The sequence below is a fragment of the Anopheles merus genome, chromosome X (genome assembly GCF_017562075.2).
Source record: "Anopheles merus strain MAF chromosome X, AmerM5.1, whole genome shotgun sequence".
Lineage (NCBI taxonomy): Eukaryota > Metazoa > Arthropoda > Insecta > Diptera > Culicidae > Anopheles > Anopheles merus.
This window is the reverse complement of record NC_054081.1, coordinates 26,267,482-26,286,610: the sequence shown is the minus strand read 5'-3', so window position 1 is coordinate 26,286,610 and position 19,129 is coordinate 26,267,482. Positions and strand designations below refer to the sequence as shown.

The 19,129-nt window shown below is 36.8% G+C and overlaps 1 protein-coding gene across 2 annotated transcripts in view; it reads right to left on the bottom strand.

Annotated features, from left to right (window-relative positions):
- Window positions 1-19,129, bottom strand: part of LOC121591474 (abl interactor 2) — a 42,065-nt gene that overhangs the window by 20,981 nt on the left and 1,955 nt on the right. The window contains exon 3 of one of the 2 annotated variants that reach the window (XM_041911996.1): window positions 5,070-5,872. In XM_041911996.1, coding sequence (XP_041767930.1) covers window positions 5,070-5,872 — 803 coding nt within the window. The remainder of the gene's footprint in view (window positions 1-5,069; window positions 5,873-19,129) is intronic. The other variant, XM_041912004.1, reaches the window with a different exon arrangement.

The window sequence follows — 19,129 nt, the reverse complement described above, 5'->3', positions numbered from 1 at the left end:
TCCTTGATTTATGGACCTTAAAATCAAACGAATCGCTAAACGTTAGTTCATTATCTTGTTTTACTTCAGATGCTTTAAATGGTTCTTTATTTTTCGTATTTCGTTGCGTAACTCTTACAAATACTTTCTCCCTGGGGCTTAAGCTATGCGGTAGTTCTCTATTCTTATTTCCATTTTCTATTAATTCTTTTTGTTTTTGAAGTCTTACTTTTACATTTGATTGCAGTTTGCTGGAGCATTCTAATATTTCATCCGTATCGGTTTTTCCTTGAACGTTGAACATTAATTCTCTTGGTCTGTAGCCTGTAACCGAATGGATAGTATGATTATAAATGTCAACTAGTACATTGATCTTATGGAAAAATTCCAAATTATTTTATCTTCTATTTAATGTTTTATACAATTCTATGAAGGTTGAGTGGAATCTTTCTACTATGCCATTGCAATTGCTTCCTTTGGCGTGATGGATTTCTATATGTAGATCTTGAAGAAAACTAACAAAATCTAAGGATTTATTTATTTCCTTTTATGAAAAATATGTCAATATGGACCTTTTCAAACGATTTGATGGCATAGTTAGAGCTGCGAATCAATCTTGAAGGATTTCTGTCATATTTACTTTTCTTACAAATGCTGCAAGTATGAATGATTTTTTTTTTAATTCATAGATGGAAAAATATTTGCTTAGAATTTGTGCTTTGTTTTCTTTAATTCCTCGATGCGCATATTCATGGGGTTTCATTACGATATCATCTTGTTCTACTTCTGATTTGATATCTGTTAACAAGGTTAAAGAGATGTAAATTTTAAATATCTTGTTTTCTGCAAAGTGTTTTCTGTACGTCTCTTGAATGAGCTGGATAAGTGAATTGGGACAATGAATACAAGTACCGTTAATTTAACCTTTTCTTTCATAATGTGGACAATATCTTCCTTAAAATATTGCGGGTTTGAAATTATGAACCTATGGAACTTAGGGTAAACTTCCTCAATCAGCATTTCTGCTACATTGAAGTCAACCAGAAAAATCAACTGATTTTTGAAGAGATTCGTAGGCTTTTCTGTGATACGTATTACATACGTATCGTACAAAATATCGTCTAGTAGTTGACTAGACCGGAAATCACTGATATCTTAGATAAATTAGGACGAGCTAGCTATTTTTTTACAATTGATCTCGTGTCTTGTTTTCATCAGATTCAAATGGAAGTAAAAGACAAAGAGAAAACTGCTTTTCAATAAAATCAGGGAAATTTGAATCTACTAGGATGCCTTTTGGGCTTAACAACGCCGTGGCAACATTCCAAAGAGTGATGGATGCAATTTTAAGGGAGTTTATTGTCTCGTCTATATAGACGATATAATTATATTTTCTAGTTCATTAGAAGATCATGTCAAAGACATTTGTAAAATTTTTCAGAAATTAAAAGATGCTAGACTAAAAATTCAAATTGAAAAATGATACTTTTTACGGAGAGAAGTTCAATTTTTAAGTGTCTGAAGATGGTGTTAGACCAAACACCGATAAAATAGAAATAATTAAGACATGGCCAGTGCCGAAAACTGAAAAGGTGCTTAAACAATTTTTAGGCACTTCGTAATATAGCAAATAGCATGCTTCGAGAAGTGTAAATCTTTATTAACAATGGATCCTATGCTAGCCTACCCGGATTACACTAAAGAATTTATTCTTACTACCGACGCTAGTAACTTTGCAGTAGGAGCAGTGCTATCTCAGGGCCAGATTGGTAAAGACAGGCCAATTGCTTATGCTTCTCGGACTCTGAATAAGTCAGAGAAAAAATATTGTACCACTGAAAAAGATTGTACCACACTCTTCGCAATTGTCTGGGCAGTAAAACAATTTCGACAATATTTAAACGGTCGGAAGTTTAAGTTGGTTACTGACCACCGCCCATTGATTTATGCTTCATCAAGTTTAAATCAAATGATAGTCCGATGGAATCTAGTTCTAACAGAATTTGATTTTGAAACAATTTAAAGGCCGGGAAAGGAAAATGTGGTGGCCGATGCTTTGCTTTATAAGACCAACTTTTGCATCTAATGAAATAGGAATAAATGAGTTGAACGGTGACACAAACGATGAAATGACAATACACTCGGCAGACACGAGTGATGATCATTACATACGTATCACAGAAAAGCCTACGAATCTCTTCAAAAATCAGTTGATTTTTCTGGTTGACTTCAATGTAGCAGAAATGCTGATTGAGGAAGTTTACCCTAAGTTCCATAGGTTCATAATTTCAAACCCGCAATATTTAAGGAAGATATTGTCCACATTATGAAAGAAAAGGTTAAATTAACGGTACTTGTATTCATTGTCCCAATTCACTTATCCAGCTCATTCAAGAGACGTACAGAAAACACTTTGCAGAAAACAAGATATTTAAAATTTACATCTCTTTAACCTTGTTAACAGATATCAAATCAGAAGTAGAACAAGATGATATCGTAATGAAACCCCATGAATATGCGCATCGAGGAATTAAAGAAAACAAAGCACAAATTCTAAGCAAATATTTTTTCCATCTATGAATTAAAAAAAAAATCATTCATACTTGCAGCATTTGTAAGAAAAGTAAATATGACAGAAATCCTTCAAGATTGATTCGCAGCTCTAACTATGCCATCAAACCGTTTGAAAAGGTCCATATTGACATATTTTTCATAAAAGGAAATAAAATGTTAACAATTGTCGACGCATTTTCGAAATTTGCAAACGTGATCCCTTTACAAACAAGAACCATTATAGATCTTAAAAAGGCCATCACAGATCATATGGATATTTGGGAGACCCAAAATAATAATATGTGATCAAGAACCGGCTTTAGTATCCTTAGATTTTGTTAGTTTTCTTCAAGATCTAAATATAGAAATCCATCACGCCAAAGGAAGCAATTGCAATGGCATAGTAGAAAGATTCCACTCAACCTTCATAGAATTGTATAAAACATTAAATAGAAGATAAAATAATTTGGAATTTTTCCATAAGATCAATGTACTAGTTGACATTTATAATCATACTATCCATTCGGTTACAGGCTACAGACCAAGAGAATTAATGTTCAACGTTCAAGGAAAAACCGATACGGATGAAATATTAGAATGCTCCAGCAAACTGCAATCAAATGTAAAAGTAAGACTTCAAAAACAAAAAGAATTAATAGAAAATGGAAATAAGAATAGAGAACTACCGCATAGCTTAAGCCCCAGGGAGAAAATATTTGTAAGAGTTACGCAACGAAATACGAAAAATAAAGAACCATTTAAAGCTTCTGAAGTAAAACAAGATAATGAACTAACGTTTAGCGATTCGTTTGATTTTAAGGTCCATAAATCAAGGATAAAAAATGAATTATTGTTTGTTAGGATTCATTAAAACCAAGCGAGGAAGCTTGGAACTGAAAGGGGAGGCGTTATGCACACATTTGTATGCGATAGTGTTAAGACGGACGCATCCCGTTTATCTTCTTAACTTATATCTATATTATATCTATATATATATATATATATATATATATATATATATATATATATATATATATATATATATATATATATATATATATATATATATATATATATATATATATATATATATATATAGATATATATATATACATATATATATATATATATATATATATATATATATATATATATATATATATATACAGGGCGTTCGGGAGAATTTTGAGAGTTACATTTTTGTTTATAACTCGTGATCGAGTTGGCATAGGAAAACAAGTGTACAGAACAAGCAGCGAAAACATCCCGTGATAAAAAAATGCCTAAAAAGAGTACATTGTGGAAGCAGATCACATGCATCATGATGATCCGCGCCGGACGCGACAACCGCTACATCATGCAGTGCGTGCAGTGTTCGCTGAACACGGTGAAGACGATCCGGAGTGAGCTGGGAGAAAATAGCGACGACGAAAAAGCGGTGGCAGCACGAAAACCACATTCGCACGGCGGGATTGAGTGCGGACCGACGCTTTCCTGGCTGACCTCCAGGCGCGCGTGATGGAAAATCCGGGGATCGGAATTCGGCCGTTGGCACGTGAGATGGGGGTGGCACCATCCACGATGAAAATGGCCCAGAAAGACTACCTCCGGTACTTCTCTTACAAGCGCCGAAGAGGTCAGTTGTTGACAGAGAAGGGCCGCGAGAGTCGGTTGGGGAACACCAAGAAGCTGCTCAATTTGCTAAAGCATCCCGTGGAGCCTGGCACGCTGTGGTTTTTCTCTGATGAGAAAAACTTCTGCCAGGACTAGAAGGTTAACACCCAGAACAACCGGTGGCTGGCTTACTGCCCGGCGGACGTGCCACGGGTGCCGCAAACCAAGTTCCCCCAGACGGTGATGCTGTTTTCCTGCGTGTCATCGGAAGGGGACGTGATGCCGCCCCACTTTCTCGAGCAGGGGCTGAGGCTGAACGCGGACGGGTACATTTCCATGCTGGACACCGTCATGAAGCCTTGGATCACGAGAGTGGCCAATGGCAGACCGTACGTGTTCCAGCATAATTCCGCTCCGTGCCATACAGCCTCCAAAACGATAAAGTGGTTGGCGGCCAATTTCAACGACTTCACCGCGCCGAATGTGTGGCCCCCCAGCTCCTTGGATCTTAATCCAATGGATTATTTCGTGTGGGGCGTGGTGGAACGGGACACCAACAGCACCTCCAGCAACACCAAGGCGGAGCTGATGGCGAAAATCAGGTCCGTTTTCGCGGCCCTACCCCGCGAAACTGTCGCCAGGGCTTGTTCCCGGTTCCGGAGAATAAAATGAATAAAATACATGGTAAGCTACTATTTCTAAAACAAAAAAAATTCTCCGATGATAAATTTTGCCATATTTTTTTCTTTCTGCTTAAGTGACTGTCAAAATTATCTCTCTACCCACGCGACTAGTAAATGGAAAAGCAACAAAAACACTGCTAGCGTCTCACCCAGAAAAATCACTGAAAGGGTTAAACAATGCATTTATGTTTTAATTATTCACAAAACCTTAAAATCATTGAAAATAAAATTGATACTTACGCGGCATACTGTTACGCTCCTCAAAAGTTGATTGATGCTGCATGACAGGTCCAGACTGCATAGGATGTACCATGCCGATTTGCGGCGGATGGTGCATTACCACCTGACTTGGGGGCATTGGCATTGGTAGAGCACTATAGCCTGGGCCCCGTTCAACTCCACCACCGCTGGACGTTCGTCGCGGATGGCCAACCGGATAGTTGGGCGCGTAATGCGAGGGTACTTGAGGAGGCACAACGACTGGTGGTGTCCGGTACTCGCGAGATGCCTTCCCTAGAGTTCCAGTGTTACTAACGGGCTTACCTAGAGTGCCCGAATGTCCAGTACTGCGGGCCATTTGAGGCGGTGTCGGTGGCTTGGTAGTTGGTGGTGGTCCAACCGACACATTTTGAGGAATGGTAGATTGTATAGTGCCTTGACTGGAGATGCGATGCTTCTTCTGGTTATTATTGGTTAGCGAAATGCCGTGACCAACGTCGTCTAGAAGCGAATAATCGATAGGTTTACGAACATACTTAATAGGCTTTTCTGGATTGAGTGGTGCAACAATTTTGTATTGCCTCGAACTGATCTTATTCGCGGTTAGCACACCGATCTCACGTCGTGCCACCTTTTCCTTGTGTATCATGACAGTTTGTGAAATATGATTCATCTGTGATTCCATTTCTGACATTTGCGTAGTCTGCAGATCCATCAGCTGCAGAAAATTGAATGCCAGAGTGTTTATTTGGTAAGCGACGCTTGCCAAAGATTGTGTAGTATAATTCTTCGTTTCTTCCAGGGAAGCCTTTTTGTTATCTGAGCTGAAGAAAAAATATAATATGAAATAATTCTAAGTACCAAAACTCAAACTCTAGTACAACAACTAAGACTACGACTGGAAACATTTGTAATAACATTTGTGAAGTGTCAAGTGAAATTTCTTGAAGATTAATCTTCTAGGGACCTACAGCTTTGAGAGATATTCATCATAGGAAAAATAAACCAACGTGTTGCTATTGAGTTTACGAGTACTATGAAGATATGGCCTCCTTTGACCGCTAATTTAATATTTTATAAATTGTCATCCAAACATTCGCCTTTGAGTGTATGGAACTGTCAAATCGCATATCCTAGTAAGACAGTCGTCTGTTTTCTGTCTCTCAACACAGTCGGGCAAGGCACCATTTTTCGATCGAAAATTTGGATCGATCCGGCTGTAATGTTGGTATGATTGAGTGCGTACAGACGGTGTCCACGGGCCTGCCCACGCCCGAAAGCAGAGCCGATTGCATAAGATTTTATCTTCATCTTTAACATGAGAGGGGCAGGGCTTATACCACGAACGTACCCGAAAGGTATGCATGCTTTACCCATCAGGATCTAAAGCCAAGGTCAAGGCAAAAGAGGCACAGAAAAGTTTCCTCACGGCTATACATGTCTTTATGATGCGTTGTCTATACGTCTCGCTCGGTGTCACAGCGGCATACGGCAGGTAAGCAGTACAAATGCTGCTACCTGATACAGGGTTTTCCATTCCAATTAACAACTGTCCACAGTCAACTAGCAATCCTCGATTTGAAAAACACGATTGTCTACCACTTACAAACAAGTCAAGCCGTTTTTGGTACACTGTCCATTTCAATTTCACAATTGTCGTCTTCGAAAACACACGTCAGATGCGGCACGGGTTTTGGCTGGAACGTGTATCACTTGTGTATAAGAATTGAACCATGCTGTAAACAGGTCTTGATTGAATATGAGAATATGGAAAAGTTGAGCAATATGGACATGCTAAGCAGTTTTATCATTTGGTTTTAGTTATTCTTGAAGCGTTACAGTTTTTAAGTTATTTTTGGACGTTGTAATTTTTTTTTCATTTGCTACCAATAAAAGCACTGATTAATGTACAAATTTTTGCATTGTATTAAAAATTAAAATATAGATAAAACTGCCTAACATGTCCATGTTGCTCAGCTTTCCCAACTTCAAGTGATACACGTTCCAGCCAAAACCAAAACAACCCGTGCCGCATCTGACGTGTGTTTTCGAAGACGACAATTGTGAAATTGAAATGGACAGTGTACCAAAAACGGCTTGACTTGTTTGTAAGTGGTAGACAATCGTGTTTTTCAAATCGAGGATTGCTAGTTGACTGTGGACAGTTGTTAATTGGAATGGAAAACCCTGTAAGCGCACATGTTTAACGAACACAACTATTCGGGTTGGCTCGGTAAAGTACGGATGGGCGCCAGAACGCAAAGGCGCAGACTTTTTCATGAATTTGTATGGCTTCGGCTGTTTTGGACCGTGTGTGTAGGCGTTGACATTTGACACTCATTTCGCCGCCAAGGTGTTAACTTTACTATATATATTTTTTTTTTTGATACTATGGTATATCATATGGTATATCAGTCCGGAGCAAAATGAACTATGCTATAAAAATTCGATCTTTCCGCTTTGTATATCATATGGTATATCAGTCCAGAGCAAAATGAACTATGCTACAAAATTCGATCTTTCCGCTTTGTATTGGAAAAAATCCACGAAGCATTGAGCTGCGGAAATTATCGAACATAAAAAATACTATAAATCAAGGCAAATATTTTTGAAAAACGTTATATAAAATCAAGTTGGTAAAAGATTTAATTCTTATTCAATGTTTTGGGTGAAAATAATCATTTATTAATTATTAAAAAAATAGTTTGTCTACAATAAATAATGAACTCGATGTCATCCCCTACACGTACGGTCCAAAACAGCCGATGTCATACAAAATCATGAAAAAGTCTGCGCCTTAGCGTTCTGGCTTCAACCCGACGTTTAGCGATCCGAACCGAATATTAATGTTATTGAAATGTGGGTGCGTATCAAGTACAGTAGGTGACCGCTAACTAGATGTGTTTTAACTGGAGTGCTTTTTAGCTGGTAGTTCGCTAACTGGAGTGATTCTCAGTTAAAGAACACTTAAAAGTTGGAATGTTTATTCCAGTCAACGCCAATCAAAACAATCAATCCATAGAAACGTCACTCCAGTTAGCGAACGTTGTTTGTTAACTGGAGCTTATTTACCTCTCAGTTAGCGGTCATCTACTGTAGAAGCATTTGCACTGCTTACTTGCCGTATGCCGATGTGATACTGAGCGAGATGTTCGTTCATGGTATAAGTCTATCAATCTTACTTAAAGTCGCCGGTAGCCGTCTGCTTGTAACGTTTGGTCGTGAATTAGTAAGATAGTTTATGAGCCTAGATAAGGACTGGCTGAATTAGTAATGTGGTATTTAAATGTATTAAATAAGTATTTGTAATGCTGGTAAGAATATGTTCAAAGAGTATTATGGTAGGCTCATTGCAATTGATTATCGCATACGTCTGCGCTTCCTCCAAAACATTTACGGGCGCCTTTGTAGCGGTCTAAGAGAACATCGATGGTGAGGTGAGTGGTGGGAGGTAAAAATATCGGGCTAGGATTACATTCCTTAACAATGTACTGTGGCCGGCAAAATAAAGTGTCCATTATTTACATTTATTTTTACATTTGTCTTTTTTTTTGTTGAAAATTGTGGGTGCGTTATTGAAATGTGGGTGCGTATCAAGTACAGTAGGTGACCGCTAACTAGATGTGTTTTAACTGGAGTGCTTTTTAGCTGGTAGTTCGCTAACTGGAGTGATTCTCAGTTAAAGAACACTTAAAAGTTTGGAATGTTTATTCCAGTCAACGCCAATCAAAACAATCAATCCATAGAAACGTCACTCCAGTTAGCGAACGTTGTTTGTTAACTGGAGCTTATTTACCTCTCAGTTAGCGGTCATCTACTGTAGAAGCATTTGCACTGCTTACTTGCCGTATGCCGATGTGATACTGAGCGAGATGTTCGTTCATGGTTGAAAATGTAGCTATCTTTGTGCTATATATTTTTTTAAACAATTTTTATTCTTTGCTCTTAAATGTGCAATGAAAAATTTCTGGAAAAATCCAAGGTTTACCAATACCTTCTTCTTCTTCTTAATAGAGTTGGTAGGTTGAGGCCTCCTATACGATCCGTTTTTTGAAGGTATAATCAGAGGTTTAACTACCAGTTTTTGGAGGGGAAATCATCCATTCTCCTTTGATGTTTATATTGCTGTTTCTTTGATGTTTATATGTTGTGGTTGAGATCTTTCTGATTGATGCACAGTGTGTTGGTTTTCGTGAAATCACCTATCGTTTTTTTTTCTTTTTGATAGTTTGTGTGTTCTTTTCAGTTTGTATTCAAAAGATAGTGTTGTTCCATTCTTTAAGTTTGCTTGTGGTTTAGTGGGTTTCAATTTTTTTTTTTCTTTGTGGTGTTTGTATGTATATGTATTTATATGTATTTTTTTTTTCTTGAGAGAGGATGAGGTTTTTTTTTTATTTATTATTATTATTATTTTTTTTTTTTGTACAGGTTCTTGTTCTTGTGTTAGGGTTTTTTTTTTGAGGTGGCTTGTTTTGTGAAGTTGAAAAGGGTTTTCTGTGAGTGTGCTGGTTTTGTTACAAGGCCCTTTCAGTTGGTCCTTTTGGCATCTTGTTTCTATCCTCTAGTGATAGAAAAGGATGTCTTTGGATTTCTCGTGTTTGCCAGAACAAACGGAGTACCCAACCTTAGGAGGCCCTGATGCTATATATTTTTTTAAACAATTTTTATTCTTTGCTCTTAAATGTGCAATGAAAAATTTCTGGAAAAATCCAAGGTTTACCAATACCAAAAACATAAAAAAATAATAGTCAAAATCACAGTGACATAAAAGTGCCCACTATGCAAATCGATCAAACTTATTGTTTTTATCGTTTTGTTTTGACAGTTTTATTTGTGTTGCCATGAGGTGATTAGCCAAACGACCGGTTGCATGCATTAGCATTTGCCATTTAAGTGGATTCGTACATTAATCTTGGCTCAGTTGCACGAAATGGAATACAACACAAAACAAATTCCTCAGGCTGTCCGAAAATAAGTTGTTTGTGATGTTCAGAACGGGGAATCACATCGAGCTGTTGCTGGCAGGTAGTGGAATTTGGGGCAAGTGTGCCATGGGGGGCAAGTGTGCCACCTACCATTTTTTTTTTTTTTTTGGAAACCAATAAATTAAATTAAAAAATGAGTACAGATATACATTCATTTCTGCAACTTGATATGTTGGACCGGATTTCGTGTATAAAAGGTCATTACTCTCATATTTATTGACTATTTTGTGCTGAACATCCATATTGTGCATAATCTTATAATACTTCATCCAAACAAAATAAGCTCTCAAAACACGTAGAAATAATAAATCGCAAAAGTATGTGGTACAGAGCAAAACTGAGAAAAAACTGGGGTTAACCAAAAATAAATGATTTTTTTTCACCCTAAAATTTGATTTTATAACAAAAACAAATTTCTAATCACTGTGCGCTCTGCTACACGCGAGACAACTGTCAAAAAAGTAAACATTGTATTTGCGCTGTCAGTGAATCAAGATGGTACCCATTTATAAGCGGATTTCTTCGCGAAAAAACTGGTCGGTGACCAATATGGACGTGGCAATGCGGTCCGCTATCGAAAAAAGCACTTCGGTCAAACAAGTTGCTAAGGAATCTGGTGTTCCACGGAAAACGCTCACGAAATACTTAACGATAAACGCAAAAACTCCCATCACAAGTCTCAAAAACCACCTATGTCTAGGACGGTATAAGCCTGTTTTCAATGCACATCAAGAAGCGGAAATAGTAAACCATCTTTTGGAACTTGAAAAACGATACTATGGAAATGGTCCACGCGATGTACGAAGCCTTGCTTTTAAGTTAGCAGAGCGAAATAAAATAAAGCACTGTTTCAATCGAGATACGGAACTAGCTAGTTGGGATTGGTATTATGGTTTCCGCGCCAGGCAAAAAGAAATTTCTCTCAGGATTGCAGAACCCACATCGACTGCTCGTTTGCAGGAATTCAACCGAGTTTCTGTTGATAAATTCTTCAATCTACTTGAGGAAAAAGGTAGTCCTGAAAAGTTCCCCCCGAATAGAATATTCAATGTGTATGAAACATCGATTTGCACGGTAAGATTTAAATATCATTTACATTATATAGATATTTTAATTTGATTTAATAATTCAATAAATCAGGTTCAAACCAAGAAGCCAAGAATTCTGGCCTTGAGAGGTAAAAAGAATGTTGGCGGAATCACATCAGCGGAACATGGAGTTATGGCAACTGCTTGCGTGGCTATGTCAGCTAGCGGAATTTTGGTTCCACTAATGCTACTTTTTGCCAGAGCAAGAATGACCGATCGTATTAAAAATGGAGCTCCACCGGGCACCTTGTGTTGTTGCAATACTACTGTGTGGATGAAGGTCCTTGATTTTGAACAATATTTTGAACACTTTCTGGAGCATACGCGACCAACAGAATTAAGTCCAATTTTGTTACTACTTCATGGACATAGTTCGCATAACAAAAATATGGCGTATTTAGAAAAAGCAAGACAGAATCATGTTACTGTAATCAGCTTCCCATCGCATTGCAGTCATCGAATGCAACCTTTGGACGTAACATTCATGGCACCGTTGAAGACATATCTATCCAGAGCAATCAAAGAGTATCTCAAAGAAAATCCAAGCAAAGTTGTTACCGTAAATGAGATAAGTCAAGTATTTGGTAAGGTTTACATCATAACATGTAACGCATCAATCGCCATCAACGGATTCGCAAAGATAGGTCTAGTTCCCCGAAATATGCAACTGTTCACTGACGATATGTTTGCTCCTGCTGACGTAACAGACATTGATCTTCCGGGTAGCGGATCGATGAATCTCAATATAACAAATGATCGATCGGCAGATGATGGCATTGAAGCACACAAATCCCTTGAGGTAGAAAATTACAATGACCTGACAAAATTCAGTGAAGACGAACATACAGGTTCAGTTACTGCAAATGAAGATAAAGAAAACCATACAGCGGGAACTTCGCATGATTCGTATCAAGGATTTAAAGTTTCTCCTGAGGCTATACTTCCTCTCCCTAAGACTCAAACCCAAAAAAATATCAAGAAAGCGGAAAGAAAAACCAACAGAGCTCACATCAAGTCCGTATCGTGCCACTTTAAAGCAGGCTCAGGCATCGAAGGATATGGAAGTTATCAAGAAAGCCAACAAGAGACGAAAATTATGCACTCCAAAACAATCTACGAAACGTAAACGTTTAACTTATGAAACCTCATCCGAAGATTTCATATGCCATTTATGTGGAAAATGTTTCATGAAATCTGAAAATGGAGACGGTTGGAACAAATGCACCGGCTGCCGTACTTGGTTTCATCAAAGCTGCACAGATGAGTGTCCTACGTGCAGCCATTAATATGCAGTTTAAAAACAATCCTTTGCATTATTTGAAACAGTTACGAAATTGAAATAACCTGGAACTGTTTGTTTTGTTTTTCGTGTTAAAATAATGGAGGTTCTTGAAACGATTTCAATAACTTACAATTTTCTAATATTTTGCGGTAATCATTGATTTTTTTTTACTTTTTATATTAATCTTCTTAATGCATATGCATGGTATTACATTCTCAATGACAACCATTTTTACGTGAAATTCTGTTCTTTAGCCTAGTTGGCCGTATTGTTCCATATGTTGGCACTCTTGCCCCTTATCGTGGCACTCTTGCTCCATACGGGTGGCACTCTTGCCCCATACCCAAAAAAAAATCACGTCTTTTTCAACCAATTTTAAAACACTTAAAAAACAACTTTGCTTGCGCTTATTTTCACTGAAACTCATTTATAAGTGAGAAAATATGTGTAAAATGGATATGAGATATTAATCTGCTTTTGATGAAAAGGTTTTAGTGAATTATAACATGAAATGCTTAAGGTGGCACACTTGCCCCAAATTCCGCTATAACATAAGCAAATCAGCAGTTGGAAAAATCATAAAACATATAGAACGTTAGGTTCAGTGGTAGATCGCCCAGGCCGAGGTAGGAAGAGAATAACAGATAGCAAAATAGACACCAGCATCGTGCGCGAAGTAAGAAAAAACCCTAAAGTAACAGTCCTCGCAATCAAAAATATCCTTCAGTTAAATATTTCCGATCGAACGATTCGCCGCCGCAGAACAGGGGTACAATAGCAAATTAGCCAAGAAAAGACCCTTCATCAGTAAGGCTAACAAAGCAAAACAGCTCAAATTTGCTAAAGAGCATGCAGATAAGCCGCTCGAGTTTTGGAAAACTGTTCTTTGGGCAGATGATTCAAAATTTTAACTGTTTAACCAAAAACGGCGGTACCATGTGTGGTGTAAATCAGGAGAGGAGCTTCAAGAGCGCAACATCCAAGGAACGGTGAAACATGGAGGGGGCAATGTTATGGTTTGGGGGTGTTTTTCTTGGGGAGGGGTAGGAAGCCTGGTGCGAATCAACGGCATTATGACAGCTGCTACTTATATTACCATCCTACAAGAAAATTTAGAGGTATCTCTAATAAAAACAGGTCTAGAAAATAAATTTGTGTTTCAACAAGATAACGACCCCAAACATACCGCGAAGAAAACAAAAACTTTTTTCAACTCATGTCGCATAAAACCGCTTGAATGGCCTCCACAAAGTCCTGATCTAAATCCCATCGAGAATTTGTGGGCCATTCTCGATGATAGAGTGAAAAAAACTGGCGTAACTAATAAAGATAAATATTTTGAAGCCCTAGAGAACGTCTGGGAAAATCTTGACCCAAATCATTTAGAAAATCTAGTGGAGAGTATGCCAAGCGCCTAACATCCAAATTGAATATTCAATAATTGTTGTTTGTGTTTAATAAATCAATTTGTTGAAATTAATGCATGTGGGCACTTTTTTTCAGTGCGATTTTGACTATTTTTTTTTTTTTTTGGTGTTGGTAAACCTTTGATTTTTCCAGAAATTTTTCATTGCACATTTAAGAGCAAAGAATAAAGGTTCTTTTAAAAAATATAGCACAAAGATGCTATCAGCTTAATTTTTAATCAAAAAATGAGAGAAATGTAAAAATGTAAGTAGTGGGCACTTTATTTTGCCGGCCACTGTAAGAAACAGCCGCAAATATTTAGAATCTGTAAAAAAAAGGTTGTTGAGGGTTTTGTGTCGCTTTTGTTTGATCGTATCAATGCGGTAATCAATTAATGCGTGATTTAGCACAAAAAACTGTTTTTCGAAGTGTCTTTATAGTTATGGTACGACCATACATTTGTTTTTTTCGTAATAAGTCGTAAAAAACGTTTTGAAAAAATTGAAAAAAATATACGAAGATGTGAAATAGTACTCTGTAAACGACTGTCCATATAGTTGTGGTAGGCACTGTATAGCAAAAATCGCCCATTTTATTTTTGTAACCTCACGGTAACCTTGTAGCCTCACAACCTCACTTACTCAACCTATCGAAAAGCGAAGCAAAACTCTCAGCTCTGCTATCTGATCTAAAATGAGTTATCTGTAAGCCGGAGCCGGGTGCGGCTTGGCCGGAATCGATTCCGACCCATGGAATTCGGCAACGAGTTCGGTTGGTGCATACGAGTTCAATATGTTTATAGAAGTTCAATAGGTTCTGCAAAGCATACGCGACTCCGACCCGTGGGTGCAAAGAGTTCAGTAGATTCATACGAGTTCAATAGGTTCATAGGTTCAATAGGTTCCTACCAAGCTCTTGTAGGTTCATTGGGTTTGGAAAAGGGAATTGCTAATATGTTGCTTCATTTCGTTAAAAACGTAAACTTTCCTTATTGTAAATATATTCTTCTTTTCTATAACCATTGTCGCTTAATGCCTGTCTGATTTTTCAATGCCTGTCTGTAATTATTGTTTTGAAAATGCAAACCAAAGTGTGTAGAAAGATTTTCAAAAATTATTTTGAAACTGCCATGAGAACCTTTTCAATTTTGTGAACAACGATTCTAAACTGATCCGATCAAACAAAAGCGACACAAAAAGCTCAACAATGATTTTTTAGCAGATTCTAAATATTTGCTGCTGTGACATACGTAGTTGAGGAATGTAATCCTAGCCCGATATGTTTTGCCTCCCACCACCCACTTCACCATCGATGTTCCGTCTGCTTGTAGAGTTTAGTCGTGAATTCGTTAAGTAGTTTATGAGCCTAAATAAGGACTGACTGAATTAGTAATGTGGTATTTACATGTATTAGCTAAGTATTTGAAATGCCGATAAGAACATGTGCAAAGATTAATACTCTAGGCCATTGCAATTGAATATCGTGTTAGTATGCACTCCCTCCAAAACATTTACAAGCGCCTTTGTAGCGGTCTAAGAGAACATCGATACGAAGATGTAAAATAGTATTCTTCACAACTCATACATTCATTGTTTTTATCTATCTCTTATGGATTTTCTGTAAATCGCGATAAACGCGTAAATCGCGTCCATATAGTTGTGGTGATAAATAAAAACAGTGAATGTATGGGTTGTGCAGAATACTATTTTACATCTTCGTATATTTCAAAAAAAATTACACGTTTTTACACGACTTATGACGAAAAAACAAATTTATGGTCGTACCATAACTATAAAGACACTTCGTAAAACAAGTTTACGTGTTAACTAACGCATTTAAAAATCGTTCAAAAATATAAATAACATAATCTAGAAAGGTTTTAAGGAAATATATTTTTAAACGATTTTTAAAAAGTGTTTTTATGATTTATTTTAGAGTTTTAATTTTAGGGAATTTTTTTTCGCCTGTAATTATTGTTCAAACAACGGTTCAAAACTGATCCGATCAAACAAAAGCGACACAAAAACCTCACAAACGATTTTTTAGCAGAATCTAAATATTTGCTGCTGTTACATACATAGTTAACGAATGTAATCCTAGCCCGATATCCTAGCACTTCACCATCGATATTCTCTTAGACCGCTACAAAGGCGCTTGTCAATGTTTTGGAGGAAGCGCAGACGAACACGATATTCAATTGCAATGACCTAGAGCAGCGGTCGGCAAAGTCCGGCCCGCGGGCCAAATGCTGCCCGCCGCAACATTCAATCCGGCCCGCGAAAGGTTTTGACTGATTTTGAAAGATGGGAAGAAACTATTCGTATACAAATTACTGAAGATCTTTTACAATAACATTTTATACCATCGTACTCTTTCAACTTTAATGAAAGTACTTTGGAATGACGGATCTATCTCCCGGCCCAAATAACCCAGTAATGTAGCCACTTGTACCTCTGTCTTCATTTTTAGCTTCTTTTGAAACTTCAAAAAATGAACCTGGGCTCTCTTGCGATGCTTTGATTGTTGCCTAACAGTACCAAGATGTTGGTGACCAAAACGCAGACACGTTCTTATGAGACGACAGACTTGTGTACGCAGTCCATTTAAGACGCTACGAGGCGTCATTCGTTGATCGCGCACGCTTCTACGTTGGTTGGTTCACTTTTTTCGTCATCATGGTAAGAGTTCGACTGATAGAGGTGTCAAGGTGAGGTGACTGATAGAGGTTTTCAGTTGTCTCATGGGATGCTACTATTCAAAGTGCAATTAATGTTTTGTTAGAGCGGGTGAAGATAATCCCATGATTAACCTATAAATTTGTCAATTGTGTTAATGCAACCGTTATGTAATTTTAACATTGTTTCAACACGACAAGTCTTATTGTCTTATTGTCTTATTGTGTTCGTAATGAAGGAAATCGCACACAAAATTTAATATTGATGAGATATACTACAGCCTGGTTACAATAAATTTATTTAAAGTTTTGCATGCGACTTGCATTTGATGGGAGATCATTAGACTTTACCCAACGTAAAACATGCATTAAAAAATTTTAAATATTGTGAAACAACCCCATACATTTTCACACGATAATTTTTTTTTTATTCGTTTTTCTTAATTTGACGCAAATCAGTTGGTTTCCCTTTATACTATTTTGGAGATATTTTCGGTCGTATTTGAAAGTAAAACCAAATAATTAAGATCCCTGTTGTTTAAACGAGAAAGACGATTCCACACTGTTGCTGTTTACGAGTACAACAATTATCAAAGTGCTTTTTCATAAGGAATCAGTTATGAATTGATCTGTCTTGGCATTACTTATCCATAAAGCATTTTTAAAATTACTGAATCTTTTTTACTTCAATAATTTTTCGGCCGTTCAGACTTTTGTATCATCCCCGGAATATCTTAAATATTTTTTGCGGCGTGGGAGGATGGGGTCTTCAGGAAGCGATATTGATCCCTTTGTGGTATGTTTTGACTGATCTCATTTTTGGCCATCTATTGCCGATTCTCAAATGATTAAACATAAAATTACTTTTTAAAGTAGGTATCATTAATTTTGAACCATACTTGGATGATATAATTACAGAAAAACAACAATAATACCTAAAATGTTTCTAAAAGATTAAAATGTAATAATTTAAGCGCAGTAATGAAAAAACCGCATGGCCCGCGGCACTGGATCATTTACTAAAGTTGGCCCTTTGCCTCAAAAGTTTGCCGACCGCTGGCCTAAAATATTACTCTGTGCACATATTTTTACCGGCATTACAAATACTTATCAAATACATGTAAACACCATATTACTAATCCAGCCAGTCCATATTTAGGCTCATAAACTTCTTAACGAATTCACGACTAAACTCTACAAGCAGACGGCGACTTTGTAGCGGTCTAAGAGAACATCGATGGTGAAGTGGGTGGCGAGAGGAAAAAATATCAGACTAGGATTATATTCCATAAGTATGTATGTAACAACAGCAAATAATTAGAATCTGCTAAAAAATCGTTTGTGAGATTTTTGTGTCGCTTTTGTTTGATCGGATCAATTTTGAACCGTTGTTCACAAAATTGATAAGGTTTTCATGGGAGTTTCAAAATAATTTTTGAAAATCTTTTTACATACTTTGGTTTGCATTTACAAAACATTATATACAGGCGAATTTTTTTATATTTTTTTAATATTTAAATTTTTGAAATTGATATTTAAAAAACTATATTTTGAAAATTACTCTTAATAAACTTTAAAACCTTAAAATAAATTATAAAAACACTTTTTAAAAATCGTCTAAAAATATATTTGCTTAAAACCTTTCTAGAATATGTTATTTATATTTTTGAACGATTTTTAAATGCGTTAGTTAGCACATAAACTTGTTTTTCGAAGTGTCTTTATAGTTATGATACGACCATAAATTTGTTTTTTTGTCATAAGTCGTGTAAAAACGTGTTATTTTTTTTGAAATATACGAAGATGTAAAATAGTATTCTGCACAACTCATACATTCACTGTTTTTATCTATCTCTTATGAATTTTCTGCAAATCACGAAAAATGACTGTGCATATAGTTGTGGTAGGCGCTGTACTAATATTATCATTTTATTTAATTATCCTTCTTTTTCTTCTATTTGGCGTAACGTCCAATGCTTCATGTATGCCTATGTAGGCTTTCAAGACTTATTCAGTATCATAGTAAGTCCTTGCTACGAGAGGAGGTTTCATTTTAGGTTTAAACACATGATATGTAACAACATATCCGCCATGGTTTCAAACCTAGTATGGACTGCCTTCCGTAGCAAAGGACTGATGATCCAGATGCGTGGTGCCTAAAAAGTCTCTAAAGCCTGTATAGGCTGGCATGAACACTCAAGTTGTTCGGCGAACTGAAGAAGAACGAGTTGATTGAAAAAAATTATACCTTATTCGTAAGCGAACAACATAACGGAAATTTATGACCAGTTTCATTTTAAAATGTTGTCTAGAATAAATATTATAAGCTTTACAATCCGCATAACTACAATCCCACAAACAAAATGTATGGGCCTGTTCGGGTAGACGGCCGTAGAAATGCGGTGAGACAATTTTCAAAATTCCAGAAAAACATGTTTTCTGTTAACCAACAAGAAGATACATCTTTGATAAAAATTTCATATAAATTCGACGAGCAGATCAAAAGAAATTAGCTTTTGAATCCGTAAAACTGCAATCTCCCATAAAAATTTATAGTCCTTCCCAGGTGGGCAGTCGTAGAACAACGTGTATTTTTTTGGTCATACACTACGGTTAATCGGTTGAACTATTCCATTACATGACTC